General features: G+C 37.5%; 1 protein-coding gene across 1 annotated transcript; it reads left to right on the forward strand.

Moving 5' to 3' along the window:
- Positions 1 to 439: 439 nt before the first annotated feature.
- Positions 440 to 20,558, forward strand: ATP6V1G3 (ATPase H+ transporting V1 subunit G3). Its single transcript, XM_038541753.1, has 3 exons — positions 440 to 664; positions 13,628 to 13,728; positions 20,337 to 20,558. The coding sequence occupies exons 1-3, from the start codon at positions 583 to 585 to the stop codon at positions 20,508 to 20,510; spliced, it is 357 nt and encodes a 118-aa protein (XP_038397681.1). The 5' UTR covers positions 440 to 582; the 3' UTR covers positions 20,511 to 20,558.
- Positions 20,559 to 21,914: the final 1,356 nt, after the last annotated feature.

Here is a 21,914-nt window from a genome sequence, read left to right on the forward strand (position 1 = left end):
AATGCCCTGAAGAAATCTTTTCATTCCTATCACCTGAGGCCTACAGAAAGAAAAAAATAGATTCCTAGCCTACCTTCTGTGTACAAAGCCAGGAAATCTCCTTCCTAGCAAAAGGTTAATAAAATTTGCCCTCAGCAGATAAATGAATCTCTAGAAACAAATAAAGAAAAAACACTAAAATCAGAACTGTACGGACAAGGAACAGAGAAATGTCTTGCAGCTTGAAAGAAAAATTTGGTAAACAGGTCAATATTTGCTGGAAGAAGAAGGAACCTAATTTTCCAAAAGGTATCTTACTCATTTTTTATTTATCTCTCTTATTTCATAGCAAAGACTGAAATTGGCTGAAAGGACAAGTTCGTAGCTTCCTCATTTTGACTTAACTTGTTTTTCTGGATTCCGCCCTTGGGCTCTCCTTGGGGCCCAGCTCTCCAGCCCAGTCAGGCCATTTTGAAACAAACACCCATGTTTAGAACTCACCGTTGACACAACAACTGGAATTATGTGGTGATTTCTAAAAGGATAAATAGATCAACCACTTTCCAGATTTCACAGAAGCCACCTAACTCGAAGCAAGCTGCCATGACCAGCCAGTCCCAGGGGATCCACCAGCTTCTTCAGGCAGAAAAAAGGGCCAAGGACAAGCTAGAGGAAGCCAAGAAGAGTAAGTCTCCATGCTGTCTGACCCATGAGGGATTTGTCCCAAAAGGGATGAGGTGGGTGCTGTGAAATGAGCATGGACCTTCGAGGCAGGCCGACTCTGGTTCAAACCCTGGCATTTCCACACTCCCTCAGAAACTTTGGCAAGTTCATTGAAACTATGCAGTTGGGACTTCTGGCGGGGCTCGGTGGTTGAGCCTCTGCCTTCGGCTCAGGTCATGATCCCAGGGTCCTGGGATCGAGTTCCACATTGGGCTCCCCATGGGCAGCCTGCTTCTCCCTCTGCCTGTGTCTCTGACTCTCTCTATCTGTGTCTCTCATGAGTAAATAAATAAAATCTTTTAAAAAGAAAGAAAGAAGCTATGCAGTCATATGTCCCTACGGCCAGAGTAGGCACAAAATTCTCTAACTCAGAGCCTTTGGCGAGGTCATGAGCTAAATGAAATCATAATGGAGATTGAAGTTATAGGGAGATATGACCTTAAACCTTGTCTCTGCAACTTCCTTAATGTTGCCACGCCTCAGTTTCTCAATATTGTGAAATGGTTAAGAGATAGACATCTTTCAGACTGAATCTACTTACTAGTGAGAGAACTTGAGCAAGTTTCTTACCCTCTGTAAACTTTAGTTTCTGTTTCTGTAAAATTGTGATAATTAACAGTTATCGGGCTCATTCCCATCCCTCTCTTCATGGCTTTTAATATCCAATATTTTAATAATGTTTCCACGTTATTCTCATTTTCTAACTTTCTTTGTATTTACTCATGCATCTATATATTAGTACAGAATGTTCTCAATAAATGTCAACCCCTTTCCTACTCCCTTTGATATTCACCACAACCATATGAATGAGATGTTACTATTATTTCCATTTTATGTATGCAGAAACTGAAGTTCATTATTTGTCAAAGGTCATATTTAAAAATAGAAAACACCATGCAGGCACCACATTTAATGCTTATCTTATTTATTCCTCATACCAATTCTTTCTGCAGAGATGAAAAGTGTTGCTTAGATAAATTATGCAATTTGCCCAAGGTCACCCAGAGAGTAAGTGGTATAGACAAGATTTGGACAGAGTCTGACCCTCAAGCAGAGATCTTAACTGTACTGTAAAAAATTTACATAATTTTTGTTATGAATAAACTAACATGTTGTAGATCAACGACTCAAATTCAAGTTCCCTGGGACAAGACCTATGTTTTTTCCACTCTCTCATACCACATCATAACTTAATCTATAATAACTTGTGCCATTTATCTTCCTCCTAATTGTATGTTTTGCATCTGCAATTTATTTATTTATTTATTTTTATTTTATTTTTATAATAAATTTAGTTTTTATTGGTGTTCAATTTGCCAACATACAGAATAACACCCAGTGCTCAACCCGTCAAGTACTCCCCTCAGTGCCCGCCACCCAGTCACCCCCACCCCCCACCCTCCTCCCCTTCCACCACCCCTAGTTCGTTTCCCAGAGTTAGGAGTCTTTATGTTCTGTCTCCCTTTCTGATATTTCCTACCCATTTCTTCTCCCTTCCCTTCTTATTCCCTTTCACTATTATTTATATTCCCCAAATGAATGAGAACATATCTGCAATTTAATTCAAAGTTCAGCAAGATAGCGGCCATGTCTTAAAAACATTGTTTATGTGACTCTTTGGGTGCATATAGTGACAGGAATAGAGTAGGTGGGGACAAAAGCTTGTTCAAATGGATCGGATGAGGTGTGGGAACAGTACATCAGAATGCTCGGGAAGAAGCCAGGAGTGAGGCAGTGCTTAGTCCATGGGGGTTTTTTGACCAGGAGTAAAATCATTTTTCTTTCTTAAGTTGATTTCCCAAGTGGTCAGCAATGTAGGCACCAACAGCAAAAGGAAGACTCCATGTAGAAGGTGCTAGAAGAGAAAAAGGAAGGAGAAAAAAGTTAAGCCAAACTTTACCTACTTCTCCATTTCTTTTTCTATAACAAACCATGCAAATGACTGAAACGGTATGAATGCAGAGTAATTTTATAGAAAAGAAAGCAGTCCGGGACCTGCTGGTTGAAGTAGTGTAGAAAACTTCCTTATCTTTTATTCAAATTTCTTTTACCACATTTAAACCTTCCAGAACAGAAGAGCAACTTATTTGAAGGTGTTTTAATCATATTACCTTTGCTTCCTTGTTATGGAAGAAACACAATGACAATATCGGGCACATTGATCAATACTGTCCTATGATCCATGTGATGTTGACCAACTGTGGGTCTTTTCTCAAAGCCGTTAGAGAAAACAGGCTCTGTGGATCATGCAAGTTGTTTGGAGGAGAAGACCACTCAAAACCATCTAGACACAGATTTCATAGTAAAGAGAAAAGCCAAACTTGTTTTCCTTCTCACAAGCGAAAACACCATCCTTGGACAACCTCTCCTCAGAAGTCAGTATTGGAAAATTTGTATTGTCTTATTTTTATACAAAATGTTCATATTATTTGCCAATGACTTAAAGTCATTGTGGACATTTCCCCTGGTCTTCAGTCATAAATAGTCAAGCAAACATTCGATCAGCAAGCGTAAATACCTAGGCCTTAAAAACATTCCAGAAAATATTTTTCCAAACGTTATTCCCACAACCAACCTCTACTCTCAGTTTTACAGAGCACGTCAGTCTACCTTCTTGGCCTCCCGCAGCACGGGCTTTGAGGACAGTTTTCACCAGATAGAAGCTGTTTCCTTACATAACTATCAGCAGGTAGCAGTTTGGGGTTACAACTTCAACTATTGCACCAATCATATTTACTTCTTAAGCATTCTACAGCGAAACAAAATACTACCTTTGTGCCTGGTATTTTGTAACTTCTCACATTTCGCTAGCTTTGTCCTTTATTAATTTATTTAATTTAGTAAGTATTTACTGAGTGCCTGCTTTTTCCAAGCCACTTCGGTATAGACACCAATGAGTAGACCTAGACTCTTCCTTAAACAGTTCCAGCGTGAGAAATACATAAAGGAGCAGAAAGGGGAGAACAGAATCATGATGTGAGAGGTACATATAGCCATCATTTTTATAGACCCATATATTTCACCTTTTTTTTTCACAAGGTGATTCATTTGAAACTCTGACATACGAAGGCAGAATAATTTCAGATGAGAGCCAATAAATCACAGTACTGAACGCCATCGTGGGAAGTCTGTGTTCACTTTCTCTTTCTTAGATCCATTTACTTGAAAGCACATCAGAAATCTGCACATAAGAGTCCCTGCTAGAGAGGTCTCCTGAATATATATCTAAAAGAAAGGAAGAAAGAGGGAGACGAAGAGAAGGAATGACACGGGGTGGGGGGGGAGGACAGCAATTCACATGGTAATCATTTTAGAAAAATGCAAGATTCATAAGGTGGCATATTTATATATTATGCTGCAAAAATATTAATATATTCCATTAAAGAAGACGGCCTCAGATCTCAGCCAGGTTGTTACATAATACAATATAGGGTATAAATGCTTTGCCTTAAGGGATACAGATAAGGTTTTATAGACCCGACGTATCAGGAATTCTCCTGAAGGCTGCTACGTCTGCAGAAATTAATCATACAAGTCCCTACCCTCACGACACTCAGTCACTCACCTGCTACGAGGGAACATTGTGGCCGGGGTGGGGCGTGGGGAGGTTGTGAACAGACTCAAAAAGTTGGGATGTGAGGCAACAGAGTAGCAGAGCATTGGCTTTTTCTTATATTTCTGTGTGTAAGTCAGTTATCTTCTCTGAGTTTCATACTCTCTTTTTTAAATAAAAATGTAAGATATATATGATATATATAAATATCAGATATATATATATATGTGACCATGATGTTTTAAAGATCAAAAAACTATACCTAAGATAGAATGCAATCAAAATAATAATAAATATTATTATTTAAAAATTTTATTTATACATGAGAGACACAGAGAGAGAGAGAGAGACAGAGAGAGAGAGAGGCAGAGACACAGGCAGAGGGAGAAGCAGGCTCCCTGCAGAGAGCCGGATGCGGGACTTGATCCCAGGACCTGGGATCACACCTTGAGCTGAAGGCAGACACTCAACTGCTGAGCCACCCAGACGTCCCAAAATAATTATTTTTATTTTTAACTCCTTAATATGTATACTTCTATATTACTATAAGCAATACAAATAAAGGAATGGAATAAAAGAACAAGACAAACAAGTTTCATTTCTTTTTACAACAGACTCGAGTTCTGGGTCAGCTTTTCCTGTAAGGAGGAAGACGTGGGCTTCTTCTAGTAGACACCTAGAAAAGCTGGGTTGTCTGCCTCCGTTCACGGATTACAGATTAAATTATGATTATTAATTAAGGCAAAAATGTTTTATGGGCAAAATAGCCTTGCTCTTTGGTTAGATTTAGGTGGAATCACAGTAGCTTGACCCTATTTTAAATTATTTTAGTTGAAGTTAACACTTTTTGCCTTAAAAATTGTTCATTATTCAAAACATAAAAGTGAGTGTGTTGGTCCAAGACAAGTCACATTTTTACAGCAAAACATCAGACCTGCCCTGGAGCTCCAGGTGTGGGGAACTAAACAACTCCCGTCCAAATTAGAATAGAAATTCAAGATTCCATCATCAAGAGGAGGAACGGACACTTGTGTTTCTCTCAAATATATGGTATTTTTACTTGTAGTCATGACCTTTTACGAGATCAGTATTTATTCCACTTAACCCGTTGCAAACTTGGAACACTCAACAGTTCTTTCGAATCAGGGCTCAAATGCGCCTGACTCCACAACACATAAAGAACCCCTTTTCTCCAGTTATTTGCAAAGGTGAACCATAGCCTTTCCCATAAACAGATGCTCCAACTGTCTCCTTTGGCAGCTGCCGAAAATAGTGTTTGTGTTTAACTCAAAATTACAACTTGCATTACAGGATATAGATCAAATGATGGAGTAAACAGTGTAAACATTCAAATCCGAAAATGAGAAAAACTGAACAAGCTGGGATATTTAAATTTTTCTAAAAACAACAATCTTCATAAAAGTGAAGAACACACCCAGAATTTCCTGCTGAGCTAGAAAATGGTCAGGGCTATCTTCCTGGAGCTGCTACGCGTGGTCGCGAATCCAGCTTTTGCCTCCTACTTGGTGGGTGAATTGGCCAGATTACCTTCCAACCTCACTGTGACTCAGTTTCCTCAGCCTCAAAATGGAGATAATAGTATCTACCCGAAGGAGTTGTCATGACTCCTTGAGTTAATACCTCTAAAGGACTTAAAACGCCACTTGGCACATAGCAGGTGCTCGATACATGTGAGCTATGAATACTCTTCCATTACTTACTAAAAAGAATTCTGTTGAAAAGTACAGCAAAATAAGAGTCCTACTGATCTCTTAAGCACAGCCTTCTAGGAGGACCTCATTGAATTATACACAAATGCAAAATAAACGCTTAAGACGCTATTTTGACTACTTCAATAATAGGTCAGCTAATACAGTGGGGCAGATTCGTTTGTGTGGGTCTATAAGATGCCAGCCACCAATATTTTTTAAATCAGCAAGTTGCCTATTTGTTTCCAAATATGCAGATATTCCAAATTGCTTAAACAAGCACCTTGATTTGATTTAATAAATTATCCTCTATGCAAGGGAATGCTTTGGTTCATGAAGACATGACTTTTAATAAACTAATAAAATAAAAGTTGCCATATTAGAATTTCATGGCCCTGTCTTGTGTGTTTTGTAGGCTTGTAAATTTTTTCTCTTTCTTTGCAGTCCGCAGACTAATGGGGTATTTGTAAGTATACTGGACTTTCAATTCTTCAAGTGGGTCGTATTAAAATAATAGCCACAGAACATTTTCATCTCATAATAGCATTTGATTATATCCAATCCAGGACCTACACAAAACTACCTATGTTTTTTTTTGAATAAGGAAAATACAAATACAAAGAATAGCACGGGAAACACCTAGAGAGCAAAGATAGGAAACGAGAGATTAGGGTCAGCAGAGAAGCTCTGTAACAATCACCAAAAGAGAGGTCGCTTTTCTGGTGACATTACTTTTTCCAAGGTTTGTAGTGGGTGAGCAAAACAGTCAATCATTGAACCACATTGGTTTTATCATAGTATTAATAGTTCCCCAAAGCCAAGAAAAGCTATCGTTACTCTTCTGCGTGGTGTAACAGAACAAAAATGAGGGTTAGTCCCAAATAGAAATCTCCAGACACTCCCACAAAGTCTTGTCTTTGTTTTCAAAACCAAGTCAAGGTCTCCTCTGTCCTGGCTATGCCTATTTTTGTCAGGTGGCTCCTGCACTTGGGTCCCCACTCTGCCTCGCACCCTCGGGTATCTGGCTTTGCTTCCAGTGCTCAGGTGACACTGTTGTCAGCCTCAGTCAGCCTCCGTATTGGGTTCAGAAGGCTTCTGTAACAATTATCACAGATACAACAATTATCACAGATTTTAAGATGGCTTAAAATAATGGAAGGGTATTATCTCACAGTTGTGGAGGCCCGAAGTCCCAACCAAGGGGCCGACAGGATTGGTCCCTGGCTGGAGGCACTCAGGGGGAACCTGTCTCATGCCCCTTTCCTGGCTTCCCATGATGGCTAGCAAGCCTTGGCATTCCTTGGTTTGCAGCTGCATCATTGGAATCTTTGTCTCTGTCACTACAGACCTTCTTCCTTACGTGTCTTCTCCATGCCTCTATGTCCAAATCTCCCTCTTGATAAGGACACGAGGCAGCAGATGTAGGCCCCACCTTAATTCAGGGTGACCTCCTCTTAACTGGATTACTCCTCCAAACACCTGATTTCCAAGTAAGGTCACATTCACAGGGACCAGGGGTCAAGACTTAAACAGATCCTTTTGAAGGAGGCAGTTCGACTCACAACATTTTCTACTTGTCAGATCCACGTCACAGTCTTGAAGCTTTACCTTCTCTGTCCCCCTGTATAAGTGAAAACTTCTCACTGAAGTTGCCTGTACTCCCTGTGTTTATGTTTTTTTTATTCCATTTTTCATTGAATTTCTTTTATTTGAGTGTCATTACCACCCAATGTTACATTAGTTTCAGGTGAGAATATAGTGATTCAACTTCTCTATACGTTATGCTGTGCTCACACGTAGAGCTACCGTCTGTCCCCGCACAGTGCTATCACGTATTATTGACTAGATTCTTTACACTGTGCCTTTTATTCTTGGGATATATTCAGTCTGTAACTGGGAACCTGTATGTCTCCTTCCCCTTCACCCATTTTGCCCATCCACCTACCCCACCCACCTCTCTGGCCACCATCATTTTGTTCCTTGTAGGTCTATCTGCTTTTTGTTAATTTATTCATTTATGTGTTTTTTTTTTTAGATTCCATATCTGAGTGAAATCATATGGTTTTTGTCTTTCTCTGTTCGACTGATTTCACTTAGCGTAATACCCTCTTTAATCAGACTTTTGCCCCTATGACTCCACCAAAGCTGCCTTTGCCGAGACCACAAACATTGCTAGTGCTTTTATTAATTGAATATCTCAGTCACAACTGGACCCCTCTTTTATCTTTGAAACTCTTCCTTCATTTGACTTTGGGACACCACTCTCATGGTCGGCTTCCTGTCATCTTTCCAATCTCTACAGTTGAGATCCCAACTCGGACCTGTTTTCTTCTATATCTGGAGATATCTGTGATCACATCTCATCCCACGGCTCAAAACACCAGCTGCATGAATGATGATTCCTAAACATGCTATTTCCAGCCCTCATTGCTTCCTTAATCTCCAGATTCGTGTAAACATCAGCCCCCTCACTGTTGCCACAAGAAGTTCAATAGGCATCTCAGTTAAACTGCATTCTTGACTCTACTCCCAAAATAAGATGTTGGAGTCACCATTTTCTCTGCCTCTCATGTTTATGCATTGATTCTGCCTTCGAAATATATACAAGTTCTCACAAATTCCTCTGCTATTTACTATTTCCAGCAATCATTAACATTTATCTGAACTATTGCAATGGATTTTTTTTTAATTTTTATTTATTTATGATAGTCACACAGGGAGAGAGAGAGGCAGAGACATAGGCAGAGGGAGAAGCAGGCTCCATGCACCGGGAGCCTGACGTGGGATTCGATCCTGGGTCTCCAGGATCGTGCCCTGGGCCAAAGGCAGGCGCCAAACCGCTGCGCCACCCAGGGATCCCTGCAATGGATTTCTAACTGGTGTTCCCTCTCTTTCTCCTTTGCCCTTAACAATCTATTCTCACCATGCCAGTCAAAGAAATCCTTTTCAATCACATAAAGTATCATGCCACAGCTTTGCTAAGACCCTTTCATGAATTTAGCATTTCAAGGAACAAAAGCTTTATCGTGCCCCATGAGCTCTGTTGACCTTGTCCCACTGCTACCCCTCTGATATCATCTCCTAACATTCAATCATCTTGTTCGCTTTGTTCCAGCCACTATAGAGTGTTTCCTGTTTCTTGAGCGTGTCAAAGGTTTTTGCATCTGCTGTTGGCCCTGATTGGAATGTTCCTCCCCTTTAGATACTCGCATGGTTAATTGTCTTATTCCTTCAGGTCTCTGCTCATATATCACTTCATCCAAAAGACATGACTTACCTAGATTAGCACCCACAGTCTATCTCTCCTTCTTTCTTCTTCATAGTACTTGTTATCTATATCATATCATCTACTACTTGTTTCTTATCTCCCTTTAATATGTTCAGAATACAAGCTCCATGAGAAAAGAAAGTTTGCCTGTTTATGGTTTTCACTGATGTATTTATAGATCTAGAAACAGTGTGTGGCACATAGAGGATATTCATAATATTGGTTGTTTAAACGTCTCTTTTTTCCATTCTCTGTAGCATTTGACACTGTTGGCCACATCCTTCTTGAAAACTCTTTTGGTTTCCCCTACTTCTCTGACCACTAACTCTCAGGCTCTTCCTGAGGGTCCTCCTCGACATTCTCATCTCTTGAATGTTGGCATCTCCCCAGATTGAGACCCTAGCTCTTTTTTCCTCTTCCTTCAGTACACTCTCTTTTGGTTTCAGTACAAATCCCACTGATATGACGAGCACATTCACAAACCCAGAGGACTGACATGCAGATCTCTGTCTTGATTTCAGAACTTGCTTCCGAATCCAAACTTGTCTGTCCAGATGCTCTCAATACCTCTATTTAGACGTCCTCAGGGAAGCCTAAAAAGGCTTTTCTAGTGACAGTCTGAGCTCCGTTCCTCCAACTCACGGTGTATTCATTGTCTTTGTCCCTAACAAAGGTCCCTGGAAACTGGGCTTATTTTCCTAATAATGATTAAAAATAATCAAATAGATGTTCCTTGTCAAGCGTTTTATTTACATTTTTTTTCCTAATACGTGTAATGCTTCATTGCAACAGATTATTAAATCTGTTTTATAAATGAGAAAACTCAGGCTCAGAGTTATAAGACTTCTAATGTCTCACTGTAGTTGTGCCTCGTGTATAATTTTGATTCTCTTTTAAAATGAGAGATGAAACTCATCTTTCTTGTCACAAAAAGATTCCAGAACCAGTTGAACAATTCAGTCAACAGAAAAGGGTTCTCTGTGTCTCAAGGGCTCATTTGTATTTGGGACATTCAATTCACTTGGCCTCTCCTAACCAAAAAGCCAAGAAGAGTCCATACTTGTGCATCAACACCTTCTTCCTATTTTCACAGAAAGTTTGGTTTTAACCTGAAATTTTTTCATCCTTTTCCCACAAATCACCTGGAAATCAAACATCTTCCCTTCTCTCTCCTTCCCACAAAGTTTCCTGTAAAATATCTCAATAAGGGTATGCTGAGCATTAGAAATATTTGTATGACAAGATAATGTGTAAAAATGAATGGTGTTATTAAGGTGCAGGTGTTTGCAAAGAGTGTCCAAAATTGTCTTAGAAAGGGTCTCCCTTCCTTGCTTTAATCTCCAAAGTGGACTATTTGTCCTCATTGCTGTCCTGCCTAAAAAGTCCATTCATCTCTATCCTTCCTTCCTTCTTGAGAAGTCTTCCCTGACCTCCCTTGACAGCCTCCTCTGAGCCTCACTCTACATATCTGGTTCCAGTTTGTATTTTTGATTTACCATAAAAACATAAGCCATAACATGACTATTGAGATGAACGGCAAGCACAGGTTGTCTAGAATTTAAGTAATGCAAATTTCCATAAATTTGTGATTTTTAACTGCCATGGAAAAAGTAGAACCAAAATATGTGTTCCATTGTTTTCATACTTGATTAAATGTATTCTTCACAATTTTATGTATTTTATATTTTCCTTTTGGAAAGCCAGAGTATCGTGTACACATTTCCAAATTACACTGTATTTATGCCAACTGGAGGAAAGGACCATATCATATGCATTTCTCTATCCTCTGTTGGTAGCCCCATGCTGAATACAGTAGATGTTCAATAAACATTGAATGAATGATGGATGGACAAATCAAAACTGTCCTTTCCTGCACTGCTCTGGAGCACCTGCTTTAGTAGTATTTAAAATCACGATGCATAAGATAACCGCATTTTCTAAACCAAACATTAGAACATTTGGTCTGATAAACATCTAGGACCTTGTAGGAACTTTGGGACCAAATATTTGATTGTCATATTTAATATCTGGACTGTTCCATATGGTCCCCCCATGTTTGATACAGAAAGTATTGAGAAATAAGAATATAAGCCTAAATGCTTTTTGGGTCACAGCAGCCATATTTTTAATGCTCTTTTAATTTTAAAAGAGGAAAGAGGTATAATATTAAAATTTAGAAATCTTCATACAGAGACAGAGAAGCAAGCTAGAGGTTAATATGAGCCGATTTGATGCATGCATTTTGCTTCACCTCCAGTGAAACAGCAGGCTTTAGGCTCCCGTTTCTTCCACTGGATTAAATCAGGTGTAGCATATGCAGGCTCTCACACAGTGGCAGCTGCTGAGTCTGTCCAGAAAATGGCTGTGCCAGCAGCGATTTCCCTGTGGCTCTCCTATTTAATTGAATGAGAACCAGCAGGTGACTGGTGCCATGACGGGGGAATCACAGACATACTCTGAGCCTGTCACTGTGGGATGGAGCCGATATACAGCCTTTTGAGTGGAGCATGGATTCTGCTCAGGGATGGGGCACACAGAGGTTTTCCTGTTATTATTGTTATTATTTTTAACGTAGTAGAGTTGTGATTTTGAAACCATTATTTTTACATATTATGTAATTAACATGGAGAGTTGTTAAACTAAACTAATTTATAAAGTGATTATGTATCTTACAACCCATTATTACTAGGAAAATGTCAATACATCTTAAGTATATTTTTGTCCGAATGTTAATGACAAGCAGTGGTAAGAGAGAGAGCTGGGGATCAAGGAATAGTTTCCCCTCCTATCATATGATGTATTTGTGTGAATAGAATGTGTTTGGTTGACACAAAATAGTTAGAAATATAGAGCATGAAGGAATCTGTATATATAAAATGCTAATGAGCATTAATTAAGTAGGAAAAAAGTAAGCATTGCTGTTAATGTTCCATTAAGCCTCAAGCACCACAAGAGCACTAATTTTCAGCAGATCTTGGATTTTACGGGGAGTAAATACAAAGCTAAATATCTGTTCTGAATGAGATTTACTCGGTTCTGTTCAAGGACAATAGGTATTAAAAAAGACACATGCCAATTTATAACTCAGTGAATCTATCTTTACTAGATGATAGATGATAGATAATAGATAGATGATAGATGATAGATAGATAGATAGATAGATAGATAGATAGATAGATAGATGATAGATAGATGATAGATACAGCGACTAGCAAAGCAACTCATGCCTAGCAGGAAAAGAAATTTAGGAACCATTTACATTCAAATACTACAAAGATCTATAAAAATAAAGGCATATTAAAACATGTATGTGGAAAACAGAAGTTTATGTTAAGGTTTCCTTTTATGCTACTCAATGAGAACACATTTATTTAGTTCAAAGTCTACACAACATAACAGTTGACCAAAGTTATAAACAAAAGCTTGAGACATTATCAGAGAATGTTAAACAAGCAAAAGAATAAAGGCATTTAACTGAAACTGAAGGACAATAGATTCAGATAAAATTTTTTTTAATACAGTTTAGAGTTTCTTTAAAGTTTTAATGATCACAAAGCATTAGTACCTAACCCCCTGAATGTGGTGGGTGGTGGGGGCATAGCAGCAATTAATATCAGTCTATAAGCCCCCAAATTTATTCTGGTTGTCAGGAAAAAAAAACGTCATGTGCTTAGTTAATGATCCCCTCAGCATTGTATTTGTCTGAAACTTTCATCTGCATTGCTGTCTGCTGGCTTAAGGCTTACACCTTTGCTATTAATAAAAGAAAAGAGAGCTATTTAACTAAATCTCCCAACCATTAAAAACAATTGGTTTTACAGCCACTTTCAAGTCCCCCTCAGAGAAAGCTACTACAAAAAAATGCCTACTTTGATGTGCTGTGGGGCTTAATCAGACATTCTAGAGTCAACAAAATGCTAAGAAAAAAAATCCCAATAAAACGCTTTAAAAAATTGTAAGTCAGTTTGATAGAGTCTGAGTTGCATGTTTGCAGTGCTTTTGGAGATCTGCCAGTGTTAAATAGGATCCAGTTGGTGTGGACTGAAGGATTCCTGGCAGCAAATCAGGACAGAAAATCTGACCAAATAATGTCTTTTCGAATAAGTGACAGCTAAAATCTGTTATCTGGCTGTGACTGCTGTGAGTAAACGCGCAGATATTTTACTTAAACATGCAAGCGCGAAAGAAAGTTGTCAGTTCCACGTTCTAGAAAACCCAATTGACAAACTAAGCTATTTTTCAATATTGTTTTTTAATGAAGTTGGCCATTTTAGAAAAATTTATCAATAATGTACCTCACCTTTTTTTTTTTTTTTTTTTTTTACAAATCAAGTTTGAAATTCGATGTCTATTTTTTAAAAAATACATTCCTTCTATGCCACTGTTAATGTTCAGGAAAAGAGAAGCGACTGAAGCAAGCTAAAGAAGAAGCCATGGCAGAAATCGACCAGTACAGAATGCAGAGAGATAAGGAGTTTAGACTGAAACAATCCAAGGTAAGTAAGAAAGTAAGCACAGCTTTTTTTATGCGGCATAGATTATAATATCAAGGGGGGGGGGGGAATATACTGGATTGAGCAGGTGCAATTCAATGAAGCCTCAACATCAAACTAAATCTAACACATTACAGAATTACTGATTTTACATTTCCATTTTCAAGGCCTTGGGATTTGCATAGAAAGTGTCCATCAACAGTTAATATCTAATATACAACACACATTAAAAATCATATTTTCAAATATCCAAATGGAAGGGCCTACTTAAAGTATTATTCCCGCCACAGATGATTGGCTAACACATTTTATTAAGGAAAACACTTCAGAAAACATATTTTTTGTTGTTGTTTATTAGTGTTTATACTACAATCAATAAAAAGTACTGCTCACCGTTCTAGAATGAGTTCTTCAGGACAGATCTTCGCTGGTGAATCCAAGATTTACACATGACCGAAGTAGTACTGTTGCATGGTGCTGAAAAGTCTTCTGTTATTTTTATTTTATTTTATTTTCAATTGTCTGACTTCTTTCAACAAATCATTCATGAAAATATTTTTAGGGACACCTAAATGGCTCAGTGGCTGAGTGTCTGCCTTCAGCTCAGGGCATGACCCCGGGGTCCTGGGATGGAGTCCCACATCGGGCTTCCTGCATGGAGCCTGCTTCTCCCTCTGCCTGTGTCTCTGCCTCTCTCTCTCTGTGTCTCTCATGAATAAATACATAAAAATCTTTTTTTATTAAAAAAAGAACATATTTTAAAAGGATTTTCCCCCAGTAGCATTTTAAAAATATCTACAGTTTACAGTTAAAAATAATAATAAATGTATGAAATTTTCAGAACCAACATCCTTCTGTGTTGCAACATGCAATGGACTAAAAAAAATTATTAAATTCCATGTGTTACAAACTAAAGGTCATTTGATATGGTTTTTTTTTTTCCCCTCAGTAGAAACATAAATAAAGCCTGACACTGTAAGGTGAACCACGAGCACTTTGGAAATCCCCTTATTTACAACTTTTATTTCAGTGGGAGTGGATCCAGGGCTGGTGGAGGTAAATTGAACCCCACGGCAGGAAAAACTTTTCCTGTGGGCTCTTTCTTAACATAAAAAGTCCTTCCTAGAACAAAGTGGACCACTCAGCTAAAATAAATTCTTCTTATCAGTGTTTTTACAAAGGAATCATAAACTCCTAAGTCTATACATGTGCATTCAGCCCTCCATGATCGGCCCTTGTCACTTCTGGAAATGTCATGCACTTACTTTTTACTATGAACCACAGATATTTTTTAAATGCTAATGTAGGGAAAAGGCATTTCTTTATATTCATATGAAAGATTTATTGAAAGAAGTCAGCCAATTGAAAAGGAAATCATAAGGAAATACAAGAACACTTTTCAGCAATGTGCAACAAGATCTACTTTGGTCATTTGTAACATTTTCTATTACTTTTGTCTCTACCTGCTCTATTCCAGCCATCTCTATCTTCCTTCTTCCTCAAACAGACTGAGCACACCACTGCCAACTGCACCTTTGCACATGTGATATTTGCTCCCTGGAATCATCTTCTTTTAGACATAGTCATCTTTTCATCTCTGTTCCTTTGTTAACTCTCCTTTCTGAACACCTTACTTAAAGCTGTGTCTTTCATTAAGAAAGGAATTCCTCATTATAATCCTATCATGTATCACTACTAGATATATTATATATTTACATTTTTTACTTATTGCCTATCTTTCCTTCTGAACTATAAGCACCAAAATGGCAGGTTCTACGTTTTGTTCTGTTACTTTCCCCAGCTGTGTCTGCTCCATAGTAAATACACAATAAATATTCATTAAGAGTATAGGGTAACTAACATTTCTTCTGTGCCTTTATCTTTCGTATTGAGTCCTGTCATGACCCATGACATATTGGGACCTGAGGAAACAGTCATCCTTAATACCAACCAGCATTTATTTTTCTATGCCAAATATTTCTGATGTACCCATTTCTATTTTTAAGTAATAACAAAACCGATCGTAATTTTAGAAAGTAGCTGGGTCAAATCTCTTGAAATATCATTTCTCCAGAAGGATCTCATAAGATGTAAATCTGGTTCAGGATATTTGTTCTCTGCTTTGGAAAATAATTAAAACTCTTCATTGCTCCCATAATTGGAGCTCTAAGCCAATTTTCCAGCTAGTTGATCAAAAGCTCACATAGAAAGGTCAACATGTTTAGGCCTCTGCTACTTCAAGCATATTGTAAAACCATTAGTACAAGATACTCTTTCCTTGGCATGACCTCCATATGTCAGACATATTGCTGTTCCTGTTAAATCCCATCATCATTAACCCAGGGCAAGGAGGAGGTCTGGGAGGAGACCCAAGAAGCCAGTTTTCTGCCTGCTGTGGGTGAGACACCTCGATGTTACTTTTTTAAGTTGTGTCTTAGCACTTGTTAATGTATGTGTTCTTTCAATTCCCCTGACATATCAACAGAAGCAGGTATCCCAAAGTGGGTTGTATAACAACAAATATTGTTTTAAGGATTTACTTATCACTTGCTTATCATTGCTACCACATATAATTTCTTCTACTAAAGAAGATATTACACTGCTACAAGGAAATCTGGACAACAGTGGAAACACAAAATCTATTGTTAATGTAAGTAGAAGTTAGATGAACCATGAGTCTAAACAGAAGACATGAAAACGGTTGCCTGGGGCATACTGAAGATTTTTGTATCTTTAGTCTTTCTTCCTGAATTCATATCATGAAAACATTTTGTTTCCTCAAAGCAACCATAGACTGAGAATGCAAAACTGTGTTCTGCTTATGATAATTGGACCTGAACCTGAATCTCTGTTTTCTCTTTCTTTAAAAAAAAGGGGGGGTATTTATTTTATTTTAGAGAGAGAAAGAGAATGTATGAGAGAGAGACAGAGAGTGGGGAGAGGGGCAGAGGGAGAGAATCTCTAACCAAACTCCCCACTGAGTGGGAAGCCCAATGTAGGACCCATGAGATCATGACCTGAGCCAAACCAAGGGTCAGAAAGCTTAACCGATTGAGCCACCCAAGTGCCTCTCTCTGTTTTCTCTTGAACAGGAACATTTGAACAATTTGTAAAGTAACATATTGAATGTTGAAAGATTTTGCCAATTCCATAAGTCATTTAGCTTTAAATCTATATGCATCAATCTCAACATTGCAGTTTTGACAATTAACAGGGAGAAGTCCTTAAAGGGTACCCTTTGACAAAATGTACCACCCCGTGTCACACAATTCTCAATTGCTAATTTATTTCATGTCCCAAACATTCAGATAGCAGGCTTCTGCCAACAAGAGCAACAGAACATAGGTAATAAGTTCTCTATGATGCCTAGAGTTTTGATCAGTCTATTCAGTTCTACAAACAAGCATTGAGCATCTATGATGCTTCAGGCAGCATTTGCAACACTTACAACAGTGGACAAGGCGATTGACCCTTTATGCAGGTTATGTTCATTCCTTTACTTTCCTGTATGGCTTAAATCAACGCTATCTACATATATCAAGGTATGGAATTCTTCCTGAGGAACGCCATTTAAAATAGTATATGAAAAAAAATAAATAAAATAAAATAGTATATGGAAAAAAATAAAATAATAAAATAAAATAGTATACGGTACCAGAGGACGGGTGGGTGGATGGATGAGTGAAGTAGTGAAGGGTGTTAAGAGTACAATTATCTTAATGAGCACTGAGTAATATACAGAATTGGAGAATCACTGTAGAGTACACCTGAAATTAATGTTAATTAATATAACACTGTATGTGAACTATACTGGAGCTAAAATTTAAAATTAAAGTAAAAAAATAAAATAAAACTGTATATGGTTGGTCCCTGGTATTGTAATGTCTAGGAAACACTGTAGAAAATCAAATTACTGCGCATCAAATGAACTCAAAAATAATATTATATTTAATTAATCAGGATGAGACATGAACTTTGGGCTACTTTTTCCAGTATTTCTGAAAGTGTAAAATGGATTAAAAATTAAAAAGCAGAAGCAACACAAGCAGTGAAAACTCAAAACAATAATCACTGACATTTACTGATTAGTTGTTCAGTGCCAAGTTCCTCGAAATGTACCATCTTGACTACAATCCTTTCAGAAAATCATCATGTTGTCTTAGAAAAGTAAATGAAGAATACCACTAATAGAAGTAGCTACCATCTTTGCATTAGAGCTATACTGTCAAAAAAGGTGGCCATTTCACATATTGCTGAAGAACTTTCAAAGTGTAGCTAGTCCATGGGGGTGGGATGACTGGGTGATGGGCATCAAGGAGGGCACATGATGTGATGAGAACTGGGTGTCATATATAACTGCTGAATCACTGACCTCTACCCTCTGAAACTAATAATATATGTGAGTTAATTGAATTTAAATTAAATTAAATTTAAAAAAAAGAAATGTAGCTACTCCCCATGAAGATGTTCTGTAAGTGTAAAATCATAACAGATTACAAAAATTTGGAATGAAAAACAATAATGCAATAATTTTATGTTTATTGTACATCAAAATAATAATAGTAAGAATATATCAGGTTAAATAAAATATATTATTAAAATTAATTTACCAACTTCCTTTTACCTTTCTAACGTGGCTGTGTAAAAATTTAAAATTAGTTATATGACCTGTTGGGGCACCTGGGTGACTCAGGAGACTGAGTCTTTGATTTCGACTCAGGTCATGTTCTCAGGATCATGAGGCAGGCTCCTCTATCAGCAGCGCATGCTCTCTTTCTCTCTTTCTCTCTCTCTCTCTCTCTCTCTTTCTCTCAAATAAATAAAATATTTTTTAAAATTACTTCTAGGGCTTGCTTTGTAGGTCATATCACATTTCTAGTGGACAATGCTGAGATAAAGAACCTAAGGCTGAAATGAACTTTTCCAAGGTCCTACAGGATAGTTGCAACAATCTAGCCTAATAATGGCTATTTTTAACACTGCTATAATAACTTCATAATAGCTTGTCTTCTAAATTTTTCAACACTAAAGACATTGGGTTTAAGACTTCTTTTTTTTTTTTTGAGTTTGGTAGAATCTCATTTAAGATAGTGAATTCAGAAGAAAAAAAATAGATTTTGGTAAGATTATTTTGGTAAGTAGTTCTCTTCCATTTTTAAACTTCTTCCTAACGAGGGAAATTCAGTCCATATGTCTCTGCTCCTTGTATTCTCACTTATCAAAATGTTATTTTATAAAAGTTATTTGATGTCTTAGAAGCTCTATTTCCTTAAGTGATTTTCTTTGAACTGGGAAGCCCTTATTGCATGGAGCATAAACAGAAGAGAACTTGAACCTGATGGCCTCAATTGCATTTGATTTCAAGTTTAGGACCCAGAAAGATAATGTGAATTCTAGAATTTAGAATAGTCTAATGACCCTGAAATAGAAGTCAATGTTAGTGGAGTCTCAGGGATTGAACTAAATGCATACCTTCCTTGTGTGTAAACACTCACAGAAGAGAAAAACAAAAACCAGCTGTATCGCCTTAACAATACCATGTTTAAGAAAGGCTGAGTTTACAGAGGAGATAAATTAGGAGCTGATTATTTGCTTTAGCAAAGGATAGCTTTACAAAAGGCTTCACTGCAGAGTCCCTTTAAATTGGTAATCCCCTTTTGAAATTGTATTTTGGGCGAATCTCTTGGAGATAATGGGAAATACTGGGAATCCCTGCTGATGAAAGAGCAACCAGAAAGATATATTAAACTGCACCTAAAAATATAATGTCACCAAATGGACAAGTATATCCTAAGTTGAAAGAAAATCAATTTATATTAAAAATTTCTAAATTATACCTATTGCCCCAAAAGAGATACCTATGCACGTCGAAGTGTCTTCCTGGACATGCTATGACCTTATTTTCCTGAAAGACAATACTCAGTTTAGATGATATATTTTGAAAATTGGCAAACCAGTTATTTGCTCTTTAAAAACCAGCAAAATGGGTTTAATGGTGTCTTTCAACTTTATTTTCCAGACTTTCAATTCAGAAAAATAAGCAATGGGGAACATACAGGAACCAAATTGCAACTATTTCAAATAATGAAAAATGTAATACATGAAAACACTTCCAAGTAGGGTATAATGAATGTGAATGTGCCTTCCATTTGTGCTGTGTGGAGACCAGCCTCAAAGCACAAGGAACTGGGATCCCTGGGTGGCACAGCGGTTTGGTGCCTGCCTTTGGCCCGGGGCGCGATCCTGGAGACCCGGGATCGAATCCCATGTCGGGCTCCCTGCATGGAGCCTGCTTCTCCCTCTGCCTGTGTCTCTGCCTCTCTGTCTCTCTCTGTGTGGCTATCATGAATAAATAAGTAAAATCTTTAAAAAAAAAAAAAAAAAAGCACAAGGAACTGACCATGGTTATCTTTCATTTTTGGGAACGTTTATCCATCCCACTTAGGATATTTGTGACTATATCCATTCTCTAAGAAAGTTCTGGAAAAATAATACACAATGTGTACCCCAAAGAAAAAGCATTAATAAATAAGCCAAAACAAGTTTAGTAAAGCAATTATACTTCAGTACAATGTGTAGTGTGGTGAATTCTGTGTGTTTTATTTTGTTAGATAATGGGCTCTCAAAGTAATGTCTCAGAAGAAATAGAAGAGCAAACACTAGGGAAGATAAAAGAACTGAATGGAAGCTACAACAAATACATGGAAAGTGTGTTGAAACACCTTTTGAACAGTGTTTGTGATGTGAACCCGGAGATCCATGTAAACTACAGAGCCACCAACTAAACATGTGCCCTACTCTTCAATAAAGGGTATATGCATGCCACCTGGTTACTTGTGGTTCCATGTTTATATTAAGAAATTTGAAATGTAAATCTTAAATTTCCATTTACATCTACAGATTTCAGTGTGACATAATTCACACATGAGCACTGAATTTAAAAGCAAACAAACAAAAAGTTGTTATATCTTTCTTGGTAACAGGCATGACTTGTCATTTAACTTGGAGTAAATCAAGCATGCAGAGTAACATATTTTTCTGACACTTGGCAGAAAAACATGAACCTAGCCACTTTTTAGTGAGTATGAGGTTTAAAAAATGCTTCTTTTTAGCAATTTACAGAATGTTTTCTTTGTTGTAGTTGTTAAAAGATCATTTTTAAAAGAAGATTTATATCTCATACAGGTATAAGATGAACAGAGGTCAAAGATTTTATTTAAGTCACTAATCAATAGGAAACCAGCAAGATGCTACCACCAGTTCAAAGAAGAATAGCAAAAATGTCACAGATAAATGATAGATATTAGATAGATGATAGATGATAGATAGATAGATAGATAGATAGATAGATAGATAGATAGATATAGATGATAGAGAAAGATTAATAGGTTGGTTATATAACCATCCTTTCTGCCTACCTTCAATTAATCATATATTCTTCTCTTTCAACTACTATTTTTTAAAAGAAAAAAGTAAATGATAATTAAATGAGCTGCTGGCATAAATGTTTAGGTTTGAAAACAAACAAACAGAAAAAAATTTAAAAACTCCCAGATGGTATGTGTTATGAATAGAACATTTGTGTCTCCCCAAAATTTATATGTTGAAACATAATCCCCAGGGTCACGGTATTTGGAAGTGGGCATTTTGGTAGGTGGTTAAGTCATGAGAGCAGAGCCCTCATGTTTGAAATTAGTGCCTCTATAAGAAGAGGACAGAGAGCTAGTTCACTCACTCTCTATCATGTGAGGATAGGAGAAGCTGGCAGTCTGCAACCTGGAAGAGGGTTCTCACAAGAACCTGACCATTCTCACACCCTGATCTCAGACTTCCAGGCTCTAGAACAAAGAAAAATAATTTTTTTTCTGTTATTTATAAGCTATCCAGTCTGTGTGGTACTTGATTATATCAGCTCCCCAAACTGATGCAGCTGTTTAGATTAGCCTAGCCATCTAAACAGTAATAGCTAAATTCTCATTAAATACCAGGCATTTTAGGTACGATGTCTAATTATCTCGATCCCATTGTGGTGGGTAGTGTTAGCACCCCAGTTTTACAAAATGGGAAATAGAAATTAAGGAACTTGCTTGGATTGCTTGAGTAACAGTGACAGGGGACTTCCTATCAGTCCAATGACTCCAATGTCCCCACCCTTCATTACTTACCATGTTACCTCCCCGAAAAGTTTT

The sequence above is a fragment of the Canis lupus genome, chromosome 7, assembly GCF_011100685.1.
Source record: "Canis lupus familiaris isolate Mischka breed German Shepherd chromosome 7, alternate assembly UU_Cfam_GSD_1.0, whole genome shotgun sequence".
Lineage (NCBI taxonomy): Eukaryota > Metazoa > Chordata > Mammalia > Carnivora > Canidae > Canis > Canis lupus.